The 19,836-nt window shown below is 43.9% G+C and overlaps 1 protein-coding gene across 5 annotated transcripts; it reads left to right on the top strand.

The window, feature by feature from the left end:
• The first annotated feature begins 260 nt into the window (after nucleotides 1-260).
• FECH (ferrochelatase) lies at nucleotides 261-17,923 on the top strand. Of its 5 annotated transcripts, none has more exons than XM_040579662.1 (13): nucleotides 264-388; nucleotides 975-1,046; nucleotides 2,949-3,054; nucleotides 4,311-4,430; nucleotides 4,813-4,961; nucleotides 11,689-11,823; nucleotides 12,346-12,452; nucleotides 13,312-13,440; nucleotides 14,401-14,499; nucleotides 15,290-15,397; nucleotides 16,391-16,555; nucleotides 16,958-17,017; nucleotides 17,470-17,923. In XM_040579662.1, exons 4-13 carry the CDS (start codon nucleotides 4,333-4,335, stop codon nucleotides 17,602-17,604), a joined length of 1,185 nt encoding a protein of 394 aa, XP_040435596.1. In that variant the 5' UTR covers nucleotides 264-388; nucleotides 975-1,046; nucleotides 2,949-3,054; nucleotides 4,311-4,332; the 3' UTR covers nucleotides 17,605-17,923. The 5 variants fall into 5 exon arrangements, with proteins under 5 accessions (XP_040435593.1, XP_040435594.1, XP_040435597.1 ...); XM_040579661.1 differs by having other exon boundaries at nucleotides 939-1,046; XM_040579659.1 differs by lacking the exon at nucleotides 975-1,046 and having other exon boundaries at nucleotides 261-388.
• The last annotated feature ends 1,913 nt before the right edge of the window (nucleotides 17,924-19,836 follow it).

Below are 19,836 nucleotides of genomic sequence, written 5' to 3'. Positions count from 1 at the left end.
TATTTCTTGAACAAAATTTAACCCCGGCCTTAACGCAGGGGATGCCATTATTAGTTTACCTTCGAAAAATTAAGATATTGGGGTCTTTTGGTTGTTTTGATCAGGGGGCGTCTCATCACTCCTCAGCCCTCCGCCCTGTGGTAACGGTCCCGCAGGGCCGTCCGCAGCACGGCAGCCTCCGGCACTCCCGCCTCAACCCTGGCGCCTCCGCCGCCAGCCCCCCCGGTACCGCCCCCGCTGCCCCGTACGGCAGGGGGGGCGGTACCGGGGGGGGCCGGCGGTGGAGGCCGACAGGCGGTGGCGGAGCAGTCTGAGGGAATGCAGGCGGCGGGCGCCAAGATGGCCGCCGCTGGTACAGCTGCTGCGGCCGGACGGGTGACGCGTCACTGTGAGTCTGTGGGCGCCGTCCGCAAGTGGCGGGAACAGGGGGCTGAGGCGGTGGGGGGCGGGCTGGGGGCTGCCGGCCTCACCGCGGGGGCTGTGAGCGCGGCGGGACCGGCGGGACCGCGTTACACAACACCCGTGAGGCGCCTTTGCATAACGCTGCTAGCAGAGACGGGGCCTGCGATCCCCCGGGGCCGCAGCCTCCGGGCGGCGGGGACGGCGGGCACCGGAGGCTGGGCGCGGTGGGTCCGCCCCGGGGCCGGGGTCGCGGCGGCGCGGGGAGGGGAGCTAGGGCGAGCCCGGGCTCCGGCAGCGGGGCTGCGGGGCGGGCTGGCGGGGGCTGCGGGCTGGGGGTTCCTCGGCTCAGGGAAACCTGTCAGTTGTGGCTGCCGGGCGCGTATTTTCAGTGTTTTTTTTATCCCAAGGTTTTGTTTTGGTTTGGTTTTGGTTTGGTTTTTTTTTTTTTTTGGTGCGGGGTGGATGTGTTCGGTTTTTTGTTTGTTATTTGAGGATGATTGGGGGGGGGGGGTTGGTTTTTTTTTCTTCTCTTTCAGGTATCTTAATTTTAAACGAGGCACTAACCTTTCTAGAAAGCGTCTGTATAAAACCCATCCCGGTTTAACAATTCACAGGTTGCGCTTTCAGAACCAGGCCAGGTGCAGGTGAGGAGGGGTGAATCACTCAGTAATACATGTCACCCTGATGCTGCAAACGAGCATTGCAGCCCGTGCAGCAGCAGGCAGTGCGCTGTTCCCTGTCTGGGACAGAAGGCTTTACCAGGCTTTACCTCTTGGAGTAACTTCACATGCCAGTGCTGGGGACTGGGATTACGGGGCCTTTGGCTCCAGAGGCTGATACGATAAAACCATTTCTAAAATTTACAAAAACCCCCACTTTTACCAACATTCCATGGAGCTGGGGTCCTCATCGTTGCATGTGCTGGTGTTCTGCGTCGTGTGCTTTATGATGTGCAGATAGAAATGTGCCTAAACCTCACCTTAAGTAAAGCAAATGCTTTTCAGTATTTATTTATGGTGCAGAAGGATCAATATGGCCATTGAAATGTCTATTTTTATTGTTCTATATAATTTACATATAGAGTCAGTGCTTCAAAAGGTAATCACCTAAGAACTGGAGGAAGAATACAAATATTTGGAAAGAGTCTTTCAGGCATCAGCGATGCTTGAAGTTCTTTAGTTTGCAGCCTTTCATATCACTGCAGACACAGGCATCCAGAACTACACGCTGTTAATCCCAAGTAAGAAGCTGGATTTGCAAGATGTTTTTCACTGCCATTGATTTCAGCAGGTTTTGAGGGCGTTCAGCATCTGTTCAGGATGTTGTTAGGGAACTGTGAACCGTAAGATGCTCTTCTCAGCAGGTGGATCAGCTGCTGAGGAGGTCTGTGCTATTTGGGCTCAATTGCTGCTGAACTCCTGCAGTCTGACAAGGGAAGTGTTGTCTGAAACGATTGCTGGAGAGCTGGGGATGCAGAATTTAACAATTTCTTTCATCTTGGGCAATTCACACTACTGTTACACTAAAAATTATCACGTAATGACTATGAACTCCTGAGGAAAACAAAGCATGCTTTTGAAAAAACAGGCTGTAACCAGCATAGAATCGTAGAATGGTTTGGGTTGGAAAAGTTTGGGTTAACAGTCATCTAGCTGCATCCAGCTCTGGGGCCCCCAGCACAAGAAGGACATGGACCTGTTGGAGCAGGTCCAGAGGAGGCCATGGAGATGGTAAGAGGCTGCAGCACCTCTCCTGTAAAGACAGGCTGGGAGAGTTGGGGTTGTTCAGCCTGGAGAAGAGATGGCTCTGGGGACGCCTTACAGCACCTTCCAGTACCTGAAGGGAAGCTAGCAGAAAGCCGGAGAGGGAAGTCAGTGTGGGAAGACTTTACTTCTAAAGTATCCTGGTTTTTGGTTCATGCTGAAATCCAGGAGTAATAGAAGTCACCTGGCTGGGTAGTGAGAAAGAGGGCTGCCCATGTCCCTGCGTAAATGGATTCTGAAATTGCTGCTCAGTGTACCTGACACAGGCTCAAACTAAAGGGCTGTCTGCTCATGGCTCACAGGTGCTCATCTATGTTGCTAAAGTTTGCTGGGGACCCTAAACTAGCAAATGTCTAGCCTACATTGTGGAGTTGGTGTAAAATACTTTGCTTGTTTAGAGTTTGCCCAGGTATGTCTATATGATGAAGAGCAGTGTAGCTTGGCATACTCCTTAGCATGTTAGCCCTGTGTAGTTTCTTTTGTGTTGTCACCAGTTATTTTGGGCTTATGATTGGAGCTTAAAGATTAGTGAGGCTTTTGTTTGGTTTTAGGTTACTCCCTGGTATCTCAAAAGTTGTCAGTTTATGGAGTGTTTAAAGAAAGGCAGAAGCTTGCAATTTTGTGACTGTCTTTGATTCCAGGGCCTGGAGCTTAAGGCTGAAAATGCCGAGCAGCGCAATATTGCCAAGTGTGTTTATGTAGCTGTTGAGAGATTAGTGCCTATCTGGCAGGGGCTGCTCAGCCCAGTGCAAAGTTATCAATGTGCTGTTATCTCTCTTCCAGTTGTAAAAAGCAGCAGTCAGTTGAGGGTCCCGGTGCGATGGCGAGGTCAGGTGACTGCAGCTGCAGTGACAGAAAGCACAAAACCTCAAATTCAGCCAGAAGCGCGGTGAGTTTGCAATGAGGTCTGGGTGGGGGCCACCTGCTCTTATTGCTGTCTGTCTCCCTCTGATATGGTATGCCACTTTACGTGCATAGCAAAGCTGGTTATGTAGCAAAATGTGGCAGTCACGGGGCTTGATCTAGGTTGGGGGGGGTGTGTGTGTGCAATTGCTTCTATCTGCCTGCCTGCATTCACAGAGCCTCTTGTTTTCACAATTCTGTGGGGCAAGGATGGCCTGCCCTGTTCCCTGCAGAATGCTGTGAGGCAGTGGCCCATGGTAAAGCCTAAGTCAGTGCAGAAGCAACAGAAGAACAAACAGTAGGGTATTATTATTATTTGAGGTTCTGCTTCCTGGGTTTTATTCAGCAACCTCCTGATAGACACTCCAGGAGAAAGGGAGTGGAAACTGAGGTCAGGCCCGACCCATCAGGGCAGGCCTAGGCTCCTCTCAGTGCCTCTTTTTAAGACTTTGGCCTGGACAAGAGTAGGGCAAAGCTCCCTTTGCAACCTCAGCTCTGTCTTCTCAGGAGGCGAGAGATCCTGGTCACTGGGATTCCTTGGGGAGGGGAAATGATTTGATGGGGAAATCCATTTCTTGAGGGAGAGTTGTGATCAGCAGCTGTTTCTGTAAAAGCTTATACCGCAGTGCGCTCTGCTGTGCTGTTCTGGGAGGGACCTTATCTTTAGGGCAGTGTGCTGGATCTGCACCTGGATAGAAACCCATTGTGGGGGAAAAAAAAAAAAAAAAGAAGAAAACCACCCACCCAAACAAAACCAACCCTGCGCTTATTTTCTACACATAAAATGGCTCTTAGCCCCTTTCACTGCTTCGGGAGATGAGATGTTTCTCCACAGTAATGAAGACAAAGACCTGTGTGGGTTGCTTATCTATTTTCTGTGGAAGCTGCTGCTTGGTGTGGTTGGAATCTACATCAGGCATTCAGCTGAGATAGTTCCTTAGATGCTGTTTTATAACCTCCCTTTTCAGCCTTCAGCTGTGAGATAATTTTCTCAGTATATTTCCAGTTAAATTCTGTGTTGCAAAGTGATTACTTCTTCAAAAAAGTAATTACTTGTAATTACTTGTTCTCTGGCTGTTCATGCTTGTAGTTCATACTTTTACATAAGCAGAATGAGCTTCTAAATAGAATGCTGCTTTTGTAAAAGACAAATGCAGAAGGATAAGCTGATTGTTTTGTAATAATAATACAAAAAAAAAGGCAGTAGGTCACTAGGATTTTAAATACCTCTTGCTTCCATAGGAAACCTAAAACAGGAATCTTGATGTTAAACATGGGAGGTCCAGAACGGCTGGATGATGTGCATGATTTCTTACTTCGTCTCTTCCTGGACAGGGATCTGATGACGCTTCCAGTTCAAAAGTGAGAAATCCTGTGATCTCCTCTGTTACAGTTTGTGTCAGGTATTGCTGTTTTAGCTGTAGGCTTGGACATTTAAGTCCTGTGTATATTAGCATTTCTTAAGGCTGTTTAATCTTAGAACCGGTCAGTACAATAAACTGTGTTACAATTATCTGGAAATAGGCATGCCAAGATCATTCTCTTTTAATTGCAAATTGTAGTTTCCTGTCACCTAGTTAAGTTTGGGAAGGGTGATGGAATGTGGCATTATATAAACCATGCAGCAGTGGTTTGCTATAATTTGGGGGGATTATCATAGAAAACCCACTGCAGCAGAGGTCTGGGGAAAAGGGGTGGTACTGTCTGTTATAGTATTAATATGTGTATCTTTTGAACACTTCAGTAAATTAGCACCATTCATTGCCAAACGCCGCACACCAAAAATCCAGGAGCAGTACAGCAGGATTGGAGGTGGATCACCAATCAAGAAGTGGACGGCAGTCCAGGGAGAAGGCATGGTGAAACTGCTGGACAGCATGTCTCCTCACACCGGTACTTCTTTACTGTGCTTGCTAAAAGTTTCTTTTACTTCATGTGTTGAAAGCATGTGCTTGTGAAGCAGCTTTTGTTTCTCTGTTTTTATTGTGTGAACGGAATTCTCAGTCCTGCCAGGAAATCACAACAAAGGTGTTGCAGAAGTTCTTGTTTGTTAAAAACTGAGCAAGTGCAAAAGCACTAGGTTCCCACACATGCATATACATTTTTGTGCTGTGGTCTACATTGCATACTGGCTTTGATTTTGGAGGATATTGTCAGTACTTGTTCAACCTGCAGTAACACAGTGTAGCAGCAAAAGACAACCACACATTTACCCACCTTCTTAGTCAATCCAGTGTGTGCTGTGGTCCAGCTGCCATCTCTGCCTGTGCCCAAGGCAAACAGCTGAAAAGCAGCCCCCTGGGTAAGTCCACCCTTGGGTGCTTTTGGCATATTTCATCTTGCGTAACTTTGGCCATCAGGAATCTTTTTTGGGCATCTGGCCTAAGCTAGTAGTCTCTGCTCCCTCTTTCATTGAGAGACTAGGGCTTGGAGAAAAAGTGATTCAGTTAATCCTGAGGTCATTATCAAAGGGCAAGATCACCCTCTAAAGATACACTTCTGTCTCTCTCTCCCCTTTGATTGTTGGAAGAAATCTAGATGACTATGATAGGCAAAGTACCTTATTTTCAGAGGTGACAGAAGCCTCTGTCAGTGTGTACACCCGCAAGGTGTCATACCTTGCCCTGTAAGCCCTGCTTGAGCTTGGAGAAGTCTACGCTGAAGACAAGTGGTTGAGCCTTAGATGATAAGAAAGGGGAATGTATTTCATGTGGACAAATAGGGCAGCCATGGGAGAAGGGTGTTTGGGGTAGCATTCTCACTAGCATATATGAGGTGGAGATCTGTGACCGTTGGCAGTATAATCTCCTGTAATTCTCTTTTATGAAGAGGTAGAGTGGGAGAATGATGAATCCTATTAGGCTGTGCATGTGGGTGTACAGAGAGTAAAAAAAGTCTTTCAATCGAGGGTTCCCTGGTCGTTCATGTACTGCACACTGGTGCTATTGAGTTTCACAGGGGGGTGGGATCTCCTGCTGTGAAACGCACGGCCACCTTCTCATGGCTGCCGCACACTCGCAGCAGCCAGCAATTAGGGTTCAGAGGACAGCACAGCATTCCCTGCTCCTGCTGCTTTGTGCAGGTGCCCTTCCCTGTTCAATGCCAGCTTGGCTGGGACACTGTGCAGGGACTGTGTGATGTAGAAGAGCTCTGAGGCCAGAACTTAATGCTATAAAGCCTTTTGTGTTTGTTTGCCTTTGTTATGCCAGCCTGAGCCTAAAGAATAGGTAACTGCATGGGAGAGTATTGGGAGTCTGACTGTTCCCCAAAGCCCCAGGTGTCTTCAGTTCCTCTGAAACATCCTTCTGCAATTATTGCTTGGATGTGTCCAGAGCTTTTGAAACTTGGCGTCTGAATCTGTAGCTGTTAATAAAAGATAAAAGAACACACACCAACTAGGCCTGATTTCAGGAGTGAAGAGGAGGTCAGTTGGAAAGAAAGACCAGGCTTCGTAGATGAACAGGGCTTGGCTGAGTGATAGCAGTGAGCCTCACCCAAGGACATGAGCAGCAGATAAGGCCTAACAGTTCAGCTTGGGTGGAAGTTGATGCTGACTTTGCCAATTCTTCCTTGATGATAAGAAAACTTGAAAGGTGAATACAACCTCCCTCCCCTCTATCCAGATCAAAGAATCTTTCTGAACCTTGCTCTCTCACAGCGGGGAGCTGTGGCTTGTATGGATTACCCTGTGCCAAGCTACCTGGTAGCACTGGTGTGATGGGAAATGGGTACAGACACTGCTGTGAGTGTCCTTTTACTGAGGGCTTCAGCTAACATGTTTTACTGTGCAATTGCTATGGGCTAGGTGTGCAAACACAGACAACTGTGGTCATTTGCATAGTGTTAATTTGCTGTGATTCAGCCACGTTCGATCTCTCTCCTAAAACCTCCAACCAAATTGATAGATGAGTCATTGTTCACGCGGGTGAAGTGCATTCATTGTGGAATTTGCACTAGTTCAGCTAAACTGCTTCCAGATTGTTGGCAGTTGAATTTGACTTCAGCTTTTATTGCTGCTCAGTTAGCAGCTATGACAAACCACAAGTCCGTTTCTTGTCAGCGGTTTGCTGAAGGTGATAGATCATTTGCTTACGGTACCTTTTATGCTAAAGTTTCTTCCTATGTGGCAGTAAAACCATGACAGTAATAAGTGTGAGTGGCAGTACCAGAAATTAAACTTCCATATTCACATAGCAGCTCAAGGGTGATGGCCATCTTCTGTGTCTTCTTGCCTTTCATGGGGCAGACAGAAAAAGACAGTCACCACTACTTTGAAAAAAGTTAGGAGAAACAGTGAAGTGATGGTTGGTCTGTCTAAAATGACCTATCTAGGGGTAATCATTGTTCCAATAAGGTGTTTCTCTGCTGCTTCGAGAACAAAAAGCATAATGCAGACTACCTTTGTGAGTAGAAGGAATTAATAAGATCGCTAAGCTGCCTGCTGAATTCCTCACTGATGTGTTAGGTACAGATAATACTTCTCATCCTGCCACTCAAATAGGAACACTATAAACATTTTTATTAGGAAAAACTGCTGGAGTAAGAGAAGCCAAAGAGGAGAGTTCCTCATTTTCTTGGGCTTAGCAGCTTCATAATGTGTGGTGCTGCAGCCTGCCTTCTCCCTTCAGTTTCTGTGACCTTTGCTGATGTGATGCTGGTTTGTCAGGGAATCCTCCCCCATGTTTGATAATACATGTTATTTCATTCCTAGCTATTTTGTAGTTCTTTATGGCACCTGCTTCAGGCTCGGGTAGAAAAGAGCTAGAGGTGGGAGACTGGTAAAAGGGTCTGGAAGGTGAAAAGTAATGCTCTTGGAAGGCTAGAACCAAATTTATTTTATTTGTTCAGCGTGTAGTGTTGCACTGATACGTGCATTTGGGTGACGTTCGATCCTTTTTTCCACAGGTGCTACTCTCTAGCTTAATTCCAGCTGTGGTCCCTGCAAGTATAGTCAAAGCCTGAAGCCAAAACTGCACACTGCCGAGGCATCCAAAGCAGTAGTTTTTTTAGCAGCAGTAGCCCCTGAAGGGCTGGGCTCGCAACGGGTTTTGAAGATAAAGCTTAGAAAGTTTATCTGCTTTTCTCAGTGTACCACTCCAGCTTGCTTTTCTTTGGTGATGACTTTTTGTGAAGTCATGCCCCCTTCTGTGCAGTTCTTACACGTGATAAGTCATTTAGAGACCACCTTTTTCACCTAACGGTAGCTGCAGTTTTAAAAATTGAACGTGCTAACCATTGCTAGCAATTGAATTGTGTGCTAAACCATTTCCTCAAGTGTTTCAAGTAGCGTTGCAGCATGTGCTACTGAGTACTGTGTTGCCTCAGAATAGCTTGAAACAGTTGGATGTGCTTCCAGACTAAGCTATGCATTTCAGAATATCGTGTGCTCACAGGTAGCGCTTTGGGAGTGGTGAGCCCTGTTAATGAGTAGCTTGCAGGTTGTGCTGATAAGACTTGAAACACATGACAAAGAAGAAATACTTTGCACACTTTTTTACCTTGATTGGGACTTTTGGGTCGTAGAGTTTATAGTTGCTGTGTATTTGCAGTTGGTGAAGAGCTCAAGTTAGACTGCATTATCAGCCACTTGTGAAATTCGTGCCTGCGTAAATGAATCGGTGTGCTGGTTTACTGACTTGTATACATTTGACATGTTACACTTTGGCAATGGGACTGATATAAACTAGTAAATAAACAGCCTCACCCATGTCATCTGGCAAATGAAACTGTTGTTACAAGCAGCTGTCTGAAAAATGAACAAGAGTTTTTTCCTTTCTGAATGAGTGAGGCTGGGTAGGCTCACTAGTCTGTAAGAATAAATCACATGAACATGATGATAGGAAAATCCATTTCTATTGTTGGCATTTTATTTTAGTGCTGGCATCAAATAGGCTAACGTCTTGCAATGGTAATTACATTTTAAGAAGCCACATCTTGATTTTTTTATTGTTTTTAATTATATCAGCTCTTAGTATTCCTTACAAGCTGTATTTTAGCTGAGATTCCCTTGTCAGCAGAATCAAAGCTTATAGGATGAGGCAGCTACGTTGTTTCTTTAAATTGGCAGCTTTTCATGGAGGGAGATGTGTTGTCGTTTAGCCTGGCAGGCAGCTAAACAGCACACAGCCATTTTCTTACTACCCTGCAGCAGGATGGGGGAGAGGGTTGGAAAAAGGTAAAACTTGTGGGCTGAGATAAAGACAGTTTAATAGGATAGAAAAAGAAGGGGAAAAAATAATAACAATGGTAGCATACAAGACAAGTGGTACACAATGGAGTTGCTCACCACCCACTCACTGATGCCCAGCCAGTCCCCCAGCAGCAGGCTGCTGCCTCCCAGCCGACTGCCCCCAGTTTTATTGTTCAGCATGACATCATATGGTCTCGGATGATATCCCTTTGGCCACTTTGGGTCAGCTGTCCTGGCTGTGTCCCCTGCCACCTTCTTGTGCTCTGCAGCCTCCTCACTGACCGGGCAGCATGAGAAGCTGCAAAGTCCTTGACTTAGTGTAAGTGCTGCTCAGCAACAACTAAAACATCAGTGTGTTATCAACATTATTATTCTCATCCTAAATCCAAAACACAGCACTGCACCAGCTACTAGGAAGAAAATTAACTCTGTCCCAGCTGAAACCAGGACAAGACATCACTCTGTTTCCAGCAGTTCTGACTCTTAACAGTAACAACAAAATGAGTATGTATACAGACATGAAAACCTCCCCTTTGCTGCCTGTGATCCAGAACAAACCATAATGCTGTGAGAGTATTGCAAGAAGTTTCCACGTTGGCCATGGTTTTTTCCCAGTATGTCCTTTCCAGGTTAAACTCCTGTCTTCACTCTAGTTAGTCAAACTTTTGTTTTTAATACCATTTAAAAATGTTAATGAGGTTACTGGCTCCTGGGGCTCCTGAAGTTGGGTTATTATTTGCTGCTGCTCCCAGCTGGGAGCTCTCTTACCTCCTGCAGAGAACTGAGGCTGACTAAAACTGTTTTCTGCATCCTGCATAAATGTATGGAGTGGAGACCAAGCACAGGACATCTGCTTCCTTCAGAAACCAATTAAATGTTATTTTAGAGCTAGTGACCCGGAAACCCTGAAAAAGAAACTTTGCTTTTGTTCTCCTAAGAACCTCTGTTCTCTACTTAAAAAAAAAAAAACAAAAACCAAAACCAACAAAAACCAACACAGCAAACCTCCCCTTTCTCCCTCCCCCTAACCAAACCATACTCCTCAAACCCTGGCTGACACCCAAAAGATTAGAGATGGAAAATAGAAAAACCTAAAACATTGTCCTTGGAGAGAATAATATTGCCTCCAAAATGAAGTGTTTAAAGACATGAAGGTTTCTATGAGAAGTACTCAGAAACGAGAATGAAAGAACATGTGTCGCTTATGCAGTAGCACAAATCTCCTGCCCCAAACAATAGTCCCAGTCCTTGGGGGTTTATGTGCAAATGGAGCAGACTTACCGGGGTGGGGGAAGGCATCTTCTCTCATGAGCACGGTGACCTGAGCGGTTGCATTGAAAAATGGTTCCAACTTGTCTTGGGTTTAGCTTTGCTTTTTGATGTGGCTAACTGAAGACAAGGAAGTGGGAAGAAGTGAAATAGAATTGTATCTGCGTGACGTGATGAAAGAAAAGATAGAGTAAGTGAGGGAAACACAAGGGAGCCAGGTCTTTGTTGAAATTGAAATAGGAAGTGGAGGGCATGTGGAGTAAGTGGCCAGTACCTGGGAATTCTGCCTGACCTCCCCCGCAGCGTTGGGACCATAGGTCTGATCCAGCAAAGGCATGTGAATCCCTCATGCACTGAGGGCATCCTGTTTTGGTGACTTCTCTGTTAGCACCTGGAGCATGAAAGGGTTAAAATTGCCTAGTTTTCTTGAAATGCCTTATAGGCAGCTAATGTCTGTAAGGTGCAGGGCCTTGTCCTGTTTCAAACTGATTCCTGCAGAGCAGAGCATTGCGGTGCTAGCACACAAAATTGCAGCCCAATTATGTTTGAAAGTTTAGGTAAATAAAATTTCCTGGAATGTGCAAACTGCTTAAGCAGTGTGGGGTATTTTGTATGGCAGAATGAAGAAAGCCTTGTCTTTCCTAAGGTTATGGCATTTTAATTACATTGGTGTATTTAAAACATCTGACTTCTGATTTCAGGAAGTGAGTTGAGCTGTGCTGTTAGGAAGCCCATAGCACCTCTGTAACTGTGGTCTGTGTTAGGGCATAGTAGTGTTCATTTAGCATCTTGTAGTGATACTTTTTTTATCAATACACCCTTTAAATCAGAACTTGCTCAGTAAAATGTCAGAGCTCCATAGAGTCTGGAAACCATGCCTCTGCTAAACTAAGTAAAAGCAGAAGAGTGGTGCTTTCTGCAGAAGCAAACAATGGTATAAATCACTTTTAAATTGTAATAACAGCCAAGTGAGTTACCAGAAAAATACTTGGTCAAAGATAGATGTGTTTACATGACAGTGGTTTAGTAAAGTAGCCAGAAAATTACCAACATGTTTATTTCAACAGTTTCAGCCTGTCTGGTTCTGTACTTATCAATGACATGATATTGAGAGTTCTTGTATTTTTCCTGCAATTTCTTTTCCTGTGCTTTGGCTGGCAGCACCTCACAAATACTACATCGGCTTCCGCTACGTCCATCCTCTGACAGAAGAAGCAATTGAAGAGATGGAGAAGGATGGCATTGAAAGGGCTATTGCTTTCACGCAGTACCCACAGTACAGTTGTTCTACCACAGGTGAGCATCAGTGGAGGAGCAGAGAGCACGGACAGAGGCAAATATGGGCACCTGTCTGTGAGCCTTGAGGGAGCGTGTAGAGTGTCAACGCAAGCTGTCCTGAGTCTTCCTCAAAGTGCCCCTTCCTGTTGGCTTCATTGCCAACTTGAGGTCTTCTGTATGTACTGTAATTCCAGATTCTGGGTAGAAAATTTGTAACTAAGGGTAGCTTTATGTTACTGTTCTTATTGTGAGATACTGCAAACTGAAGGCTCAGGAACACAACTGACTGCTTTATTTCATGGAAACTAGAACAATAATTGTTACTCAATTAAAGAATGATCTAGTAAATTGTTTTTGGCTTGTACCTTGTATGAACTTTGATATAATTGTTCATATTTGAGGCTCTCAGTTCTGATTTACGGTTGCATTGTAAATACGTGGCATTTTAAAATACTATAATACCTTGCTACAAACCTTTTTTGATCTGACAGGTTGCTGTCGCCTTGGCTGAACTTATGTTCTTAATTCTCTGTATTTCAGGAAGCAGTTTAAATGCCATTTATCGCTACTATAATAAAAAGGGGGAGAAGCCAAAGATGAAGTGGAGTATAATTGACCGATGGCCCACACATCCCCTTCTTATTCAGGTATGGATTTGTTTGAGAGCCTTTGAAGTTAGCAGTCAGAATGAGAGGTGTGAACTGAGCAGATCCAATATGTTATCAAATTGGCATTCCCTGGGGTTTTCTTAGATTGGATGATGTAAGAGAAGCTTGGTAAGTTTGCATTTCCAGCTGACTTTAAAACAATAAAGTACTAAGTACAGATGTTTATTGAGTTTCCTTTTTAGAAATATTTGTTACCAGTAAAGCCACAGTGTAATGTTAAGCAACAGAAACATTTGGAGGAAACACTTCCCTTGGATCAAGTATTAGCTTCTGACAAAGCTTATAAGATTTCTAGCTGTAGAATGTACTAAAAGAAGACGAATCTATTTGCTGATTTCAGGTCTGTTCATGTATTTTCTTTATAAAAAAATAACTTGAAGAATAACAGGAATTTTAAAAAACCTTCAATTTGAGGGTACATTTTAGTTATGGTAATGAAATGTGTCTTGCCTAGTATGCATAAAATTACAGGGGAAGGATGGTTATTTCATGCCAGATGTTTTGGCATGATAATGTGTGTAAGTGACCATCATCCACGTCTTGTTTTAAAAGCAGTCATATTATTGTAATGGTGTTGTCTGGAGGGAGCCTCTAGAGGTCATTAGTCCAAATTCTTGCTCAGAGCAGGTCTATGGTTGATGCACATACAGATCATGTTGGTTTGTCAGATTCTTATCTGGCAGCAAAGAGGGAATTCCAGGCACAGTGCTGGCTGTGGCAGATGCAATTAAGGGAAACCATCTTGCTCCTTCCTTTTCAGAGAAAATGATGCTTTTATCTTTGCTGGGGAACTTTCTCTCTAGCCTGTGTTTTGCAATTTTTGTGGTGTGCTGAACAGATGATAAAACTGAAGGAAGGCAAGGTGGAACTGCCCACACTGTGTGACGTTCCCCTGACAAGCTGCCCGAGTGGGATGCTGTCCTGGGATGTAACATTGTTATGCACTCTCCATGCCCCTGTGCCCTCAGTATGTATTCTCCTTGCCTTCACTAGAACAGTTCAGCAGAATTGAGGAATCTTTTGTATCTTCAGGGAGCCTGCAAAATAGATTTCATTAGACAGAATACATACAAACTTTTTTTTTTTCTCTTTACAAATAAGCTCACCAGTGTGCATTTCCCAAAGTCTGAGGAGGCTGTAATTATAACCAGGGGCTGAGCCAGCCCTTTCCAAGTTGAAATGGGAATTAACACTTTTTAACTTTTCTGGTGTGTTTTACACTGTAAAATATGTGAGAGGGAAGACCATGCAGACAAAGTTGTTTCCTGCTCCTGCAGCACCATACGCCAGCAGTGATGGCAGGGGCTGCTCTCTGTCTGCTCCCTCAGCCTAGCGGTGTGTGTGCAGGGTTAGGGCTTTCAGTTCAAATGCTGGCAGTGGGAGTGAAGGGTCAGAGGTGTTTCCCTGCTTGTTTGTGTGTAGCATGAAGAACATTTCAAGTGTTGATGGGCAGAGGTGTCCATCCCTCCCATGTTCTCTCCCATCAGCTAAGCTCAAGGCAAAGGTCTCAGAATAAAACTGAATACAGTTATCTTGAACTTGCTTCAGCAGTTGGTTAGGGGAGACCTTTTGCACAGTACACTCTTCTCTGATGCCATGTCTATGTACACTGGTTTAGTCTAAGTGTAATGGGGCTGCTAAGAGAAGATGATTGTGCTCTGTCCATTTACCATTTCTCTCTGCCCCTGCTCTAGCAGCTGCACACATGCGCCCTCTGAGGCTGGGGACCCACTCATCACAGGTGGTAGAGGAGAGCTGGGTTGAATTGGTTCTGTTCTTTCAGTTTATTACCAGCATACCAAAGGGAATTTTGAAGTTCTTAAGGCAATCTGGAACATTTGAAGCTGCCCGTCTTGGGTTATCGGAGAGCACATAATGCCTCTCAGGGTTTCTCATTCGGGTTTTTGCTTTTTGTTTTCCTGAACAGTGCTTCACCGATCACATACAGAAGGAACTGAACCTGTTTCCGCCCGAAAAAAGGAAAGATGTTGTCATCCTCTTTTCTGCTCACTCGCTGCCCATGTCTGTGAGTTCTGTCAGGTCATTTCTGTCATTGTTAGACCAGAGTCATGCTGGCTCTGCTGAATGGAAGGGTATGCAGCTCACACACCTGTGGGGTAGGGCCGCAGCTGTGGAAGTGCCAGGCAAATATAAAAGAGAAGTATGAAAGTGAGTTAGTGAATTGCAGCTGGAAGCCTGATGTGGAGCTGAAGGTGAGGCATGTGAGCTGTGATTACTCTTCTGCATGCTTACCCAGATCTACACTGTTGGCTGCCATTGAAGATGGGGCGCTGGGGTAGGTCAGACTTGGTATGGCTGTGTTCATAGCCTCATCAACTTACCAGCTCAAACCCACGTGGTAACAGAGGGGAAAATTTGATTATTTTCTCACCTCTAGAAAGCAGTAGTAATACTTTCCCTGAAGGAATAAAAGTAAAAGTCTTTGCAAAGTTGCAATAAATGACTTGGTCCTCTGTCAGCAGCCAGCAACTGCAGTGAAATGGCTCTTGGATAATTTTTTAAAAATGCAGTACGGTTACCAAAATGTAACCCTGTCTATATACGATGATAGAAGAGTTTATCCTTTAGCGTGCAGAGGAGGAGGATCAGATGTACTGGTAAAGCAGCTTCATCATAAGTTTTGCTGGCCAAGAACACAGTTTTTCTTCCCTGTTTGAGATGAGCCAGGCACTTGATATGGCCTTCCCTGGGCGCAGCCACATCACACACAGTGTGCTCGCCTTTCCCGGTCTTTAGGTGGTGTTTGCGCAAACGTGTTCACTGGAAGAAAAAGGTCTGGTGTTTTTGTGTTGAAGGTAGTGAACCGTGGTGATCCATATCCTCAGGAAGTGGGAGCTACTGTCCAGAGAGTCATGGAGAAGCTGAACTACTCCAACCCTTACAGGCTTGTGTGGCAGTCCAAGGTATGTGCTCAGGGAAGCTGTAAAGCCACCTGCCAGTGTAAAGCTTTTCAGCTGATGGTTTATGATCTTCCAGCTTAAGGAGGTCATAACCTCAGTGCCTTTTTCCCATTTTCCCCAAGTATTTCTGCTAGAACAGAATCTCTGTCTTTTACTCAGGTTCAGTCTTTCCAGATACTCTGTGCAGAGTTCCTCACCTTTTTGTTATATCACATCATTTTAAAGTAAATTTTGGATGTGTCCATTAGAAAACTTATGATCTTACAACATCTAGTTTAGCATTTGTCTTTCTTTGTCAGAAGAAAGAATCGAGCACGCAGGGTTTTTAAGGTGCTGCTTTTTGAGGATCTCCGAGCAATTTTTCCGAAGTAGTCACTGTGATATAGACATTCTTAATAGTAATATGAGCCTAATCCAAATAGGCTTCATTATTCTGGACAAAGACTGCTTGCATTATTTTGTACTTATTATTACTACTGCAAATAGCAAGGAACATAAGTTTTACTAGAATTATGCAGTACAAGTAACCTTATGTCTCAAGGCATTACATTATCATGCATTGTGGTCTTGTTCTTAAAATGGTGTTACTATATCTCAGCACTGAATGCTTCATGGATCATAAAGTGGTAAGGACAGTTTGCTGCAGAATGGTAACTTCTTTAAAAGGCAGGTAAACCCTGTGCAGTAGTGGTCAAGGTTTTATTGAACTGAAAAAAGTACACCTTTATTTAAATTTTCATTTATTTTAATGTGAGTCTCATTTAGGCCAGCCCAGGTTCTGTTTCTTTGGGATTTAAATGGTGGGACAGTATATCTTCATAAAAAATTTAATGGAGAAAGTGAGAGGTGCTATCAAAAGCAGGGAAATACAAATAAGTGGCTCCATCGTATACACAATCTGGCCTGTGTTATCCTGCTTAGGAAATCATGGGTGTTCTTGTAAGAATGATTTAATCAGGTGGTTTCATCTTTATTTCCCTCCCTCTTTTCTTACAGGTTGGACCCATGCCTTGGCTTGGTCCACAGACAGATGAGACCATTAAAGGACTGTGCCAAAGAGGAAAAAAGAACATGTTGTTGGTTCCTATAGCATTTACGAGTGACCACATTGAAACACTTTATGAACTGGATATTGAGTATGCCCAAGTTTTAGCAAACGAGGTGAATGTTTTATGGTTTTTATAACTGTTTGGATAGTGGTGCTCTCCTGTTTTGAAATTTGCTCTGTAGCTGCTTCTTGCAATATGACTGGGGGCAAATTCTGGTTTTATGTAAATTGAAATTAATCTGAACTGGTTTAACTCAATTTTTAGCAACACAAAACAGGTGGGAATTTGTCTTTCTAGATGTAACTCTTTAAGCCACTGCTATCCTTACTAAAAAAGAATCACCAATTTTCGGCAGCAGAGTGAAATTTTGCATCATAGTTATTTTTGCTGTATTGAAAAACATAGTATTGCATTTAATTCTGTCATTTTGAGGCAAATTATGAATGAAGTGGAAAGGAAGGCTAACTACTGAGAGATCTAGCAGACTTAACTTTTTTTCTTATTTTTGATTCAGTGCGGAGTTGAAAATATCAGAAGAGCAGAGTCTCTTAATGGAAATCCACTATTCTCCAAGGTATCTTTTTTGTTGCAATAGTTGTAGAAGTCTGCAGTTGTGTGTTTCCTACTAGATTATGGATATCTTCTTGTAGTTTTAAAGTATTCTGTGTTCAAGAATGAAAATGGAAAACCCTATATGTAATCTGTGTACCACAAAGTGTTTTCTTTTATGACTGTAGTGCTTTTTTTTGGTGTGTTTTGTTTTAAAGAAGTTCAGAAATTGGGTTTGACAAAAAAGAAAAAACTGGTTTGTATTCATTTGTAGTAATCTTTCAATGTAGTATTTCTCTTAAGATGTTTAAAGGCAGGATTTTCCCCTGAAGGCAAGGAGGGTAGTGCTTAAAATGTGTAGTGTGGTGGATACACAGTTTGGCCGTCTCACTAGTCAGTGTGGCACGTGTTAAAGCACTTTTATATTTTATGCACATAGGTTTGCTGACTTCTGATTTTTAATTAACTGTCTTTCAGGCTCTGGCAGACTTGGTCTGTTCACATATCCAGTCGAATGAAATCTGCTCAAGGCAGTTAACCCTCTGCTGTCCACTCTGTGTAAATCCCATCTGCAGGGAGACAAAAGCCTTCTTCACTAATCAGCCACTGTGATGGGCAGCCTAGGAGAGCACCCCGGATTATACAGGAAAATTGCCCTGGTGAAGCTGTGCAAAGGAAAGAAACTGCTTGACTAAACTCTCCTCTGTTACATGCTCACCAGGCTGGTAGTCTCAGTGATGTTAACCTCATGTAACAGTAAGGAGAACTTGACTTTTTTGTTTTGGTTTTTTTCTTATGTTTTCTTTGTTTGAGAAGAGTTTGTAAAAAGTAGGGAAATAAGGGCATTTATCCTGCGAGATGTGAAAATATTTTGTTTCATCTGATTCTCATTGGGCTTGGCATGAGCCCGTAAGTATGCACTGAAAAACTTTTTTTAAAAAAAAAATCTACTAATTAGCTTCTGTTTCCTATGCAGGGATTTATTTGTATGCAATTTTGTTATGAGTGCATTAATTTCAGCTTTCCAGCTCAAGCATACAATTGTTTGTTTTGTTTATGCTTAAGGTACAGTTTAACCAGCATCATCACCGATTGTCTCTTGTGAGAGTGATTTTTCAGATGGGTTGGAAGATCAAGTGACTTCTAATGCTTTTTAAATAATGTGTATATTTTTTTAGAACATGAAGATAAGGCTTTGGTTTGTTTTGGTTTTTTTTTCTCCTGCCAGAAACTTCTCATGAAAGTTTAGCTGGGATAGTGGAATGCACAAATTTGTCTACATTTTCTAGAAAAAACACTCATTATCTGCAGGAAAGCCTCTGGATTTGAAGACCATAACATGAAAGGAATAAACCTGATGGGTGGCGCTGAAAAACATGCTTGGTTGAAACAAATTATCTGTTTTAAATCTAGCTGCTATCAGCAGCACGTTTGGGAACATGTTGGTTTATCCTTTAAGCCAAGTGGCTTTTTAAAATTATTATTGAAAAGGGCTTTCTCTGTTTGGTTAAGTAAATTTAGGAAATCAGGCTTGCTCTCCAGAAGGTTTATAAATCTCTGTGCTTTCTACTGTGCCACGGTGCTGTGGTTTTTGTGGGATACTTGCGGAGGTACAATTGATCTAGCTTAATTGATGTTGTTTAAAACTGAGATCATAAGTCAGGAGTAATTTACATTGCAGATGCCCAAGAGCAGGCAGCCACACAGGCTGATGGCTGGGTGCTTATGCATACCTTTATCAAAAGCCAAATTTTGTCTGTTAGATTTTTGGCACTGACGTGGGCCGGGAGTATGCACTCGTAAGTCAGCTAAACTTCTTGCTTGTTTTGGCAGGTGTTTGGGTGTGTTGGGACTGCTGAATCCACGCCTAAGTAGTGGTAGTTTTGTGGAGTGAAAAACTCTTTTTTTAGGGCAGTATTCCCTCACTGTCAGCACCAGGACTGGTGTCCAGGTTGGTCTTGGGATAGGAGGGGGCTTTTCTGAAAGGCTGGTCACTGCACAGCATGCCTGAGCTTGGCACTTGAAGTAGTTCAGGGCAGAAGTACTGCAGCACCTCAGTCGGTGGTCCTCTTGCACAGGGACCTCTCCTCCTGGGTGGGACAAAGGAGGAGCAAAGCTGTGACAGTGTTCTGTGGGACTGAGCCATACGTGTATCAGTCCAGCTGTCGACTTCATGGATATAAATGTTTACTTTATGTAATTAGCACTGAAACGCCAGTACTTTGGCAATGCAGGTTGTTTTCTGTAAACTGATGATTCAGCTAATCGTGATATTTGAGAAGCAGATGCCATGCTGCTCAGACTGCTTTATTTGCTTATGTAATTATGAGGCTTGAACAGTTTGAACCTCTAATCTTTCAAGGATAGGGTTGTTTAAAAGAAGATAGGTCTCTGTTGGTATGACAGGTTTATCTGGTTCAAAGAATTAAACATGGGATACTAAAGAGATGGATGGATGTTGTGTTGAGCAGCCAATGGGCCAAGTACTGCCATGGAGCGATCCAAGTCCTACTGCACAGCCTCGCCAGGGCCGTGGCCTAATGTGTCATGAGAGTTGCTTGCCGTGTCTCCGCTGCCATACTGCAGCTTCCCACTGTGACTATGGTGAGACAGACTTAAATTCCTTCAGTGCCAGAACCTCCTATGTCACCGCTTTCCCTTGTTGCTTTAGCAGAAAGAAGTCTTCCTTGACCTTTCATACCTGTGCCTGTTTCAGTGGCAGGGAGCCAGAAGGTGGGACTTCTGTTCTCCCTTTCTCCCTTAATTTTTGGCCTCTGCTCGCTGCGTTGGTGGGGAAAAGGAACACTTGCTCTTGCTCAGGTGTAGGTAGGGTTAGCATGTGTT

The sequence above is a fragment of the Falco naumanni genome, chromosome Z, assembly GCF_017639655.2.
Source record: "Falco naumanni isolate bFalNau1 chromosome Z, bFalNau1.pat, whole genome shotgun sequence".
Lineage (NCBI taxonomy): Eukaryota > Metazoa > Chordata > Aves > Falconiformes > Falconidae > Falco > Falco naumanni.
Note: the sequence above shows the minus strand (reverse complement) of the source record. Positions and strands in the feature narration are given on the sequence as shown.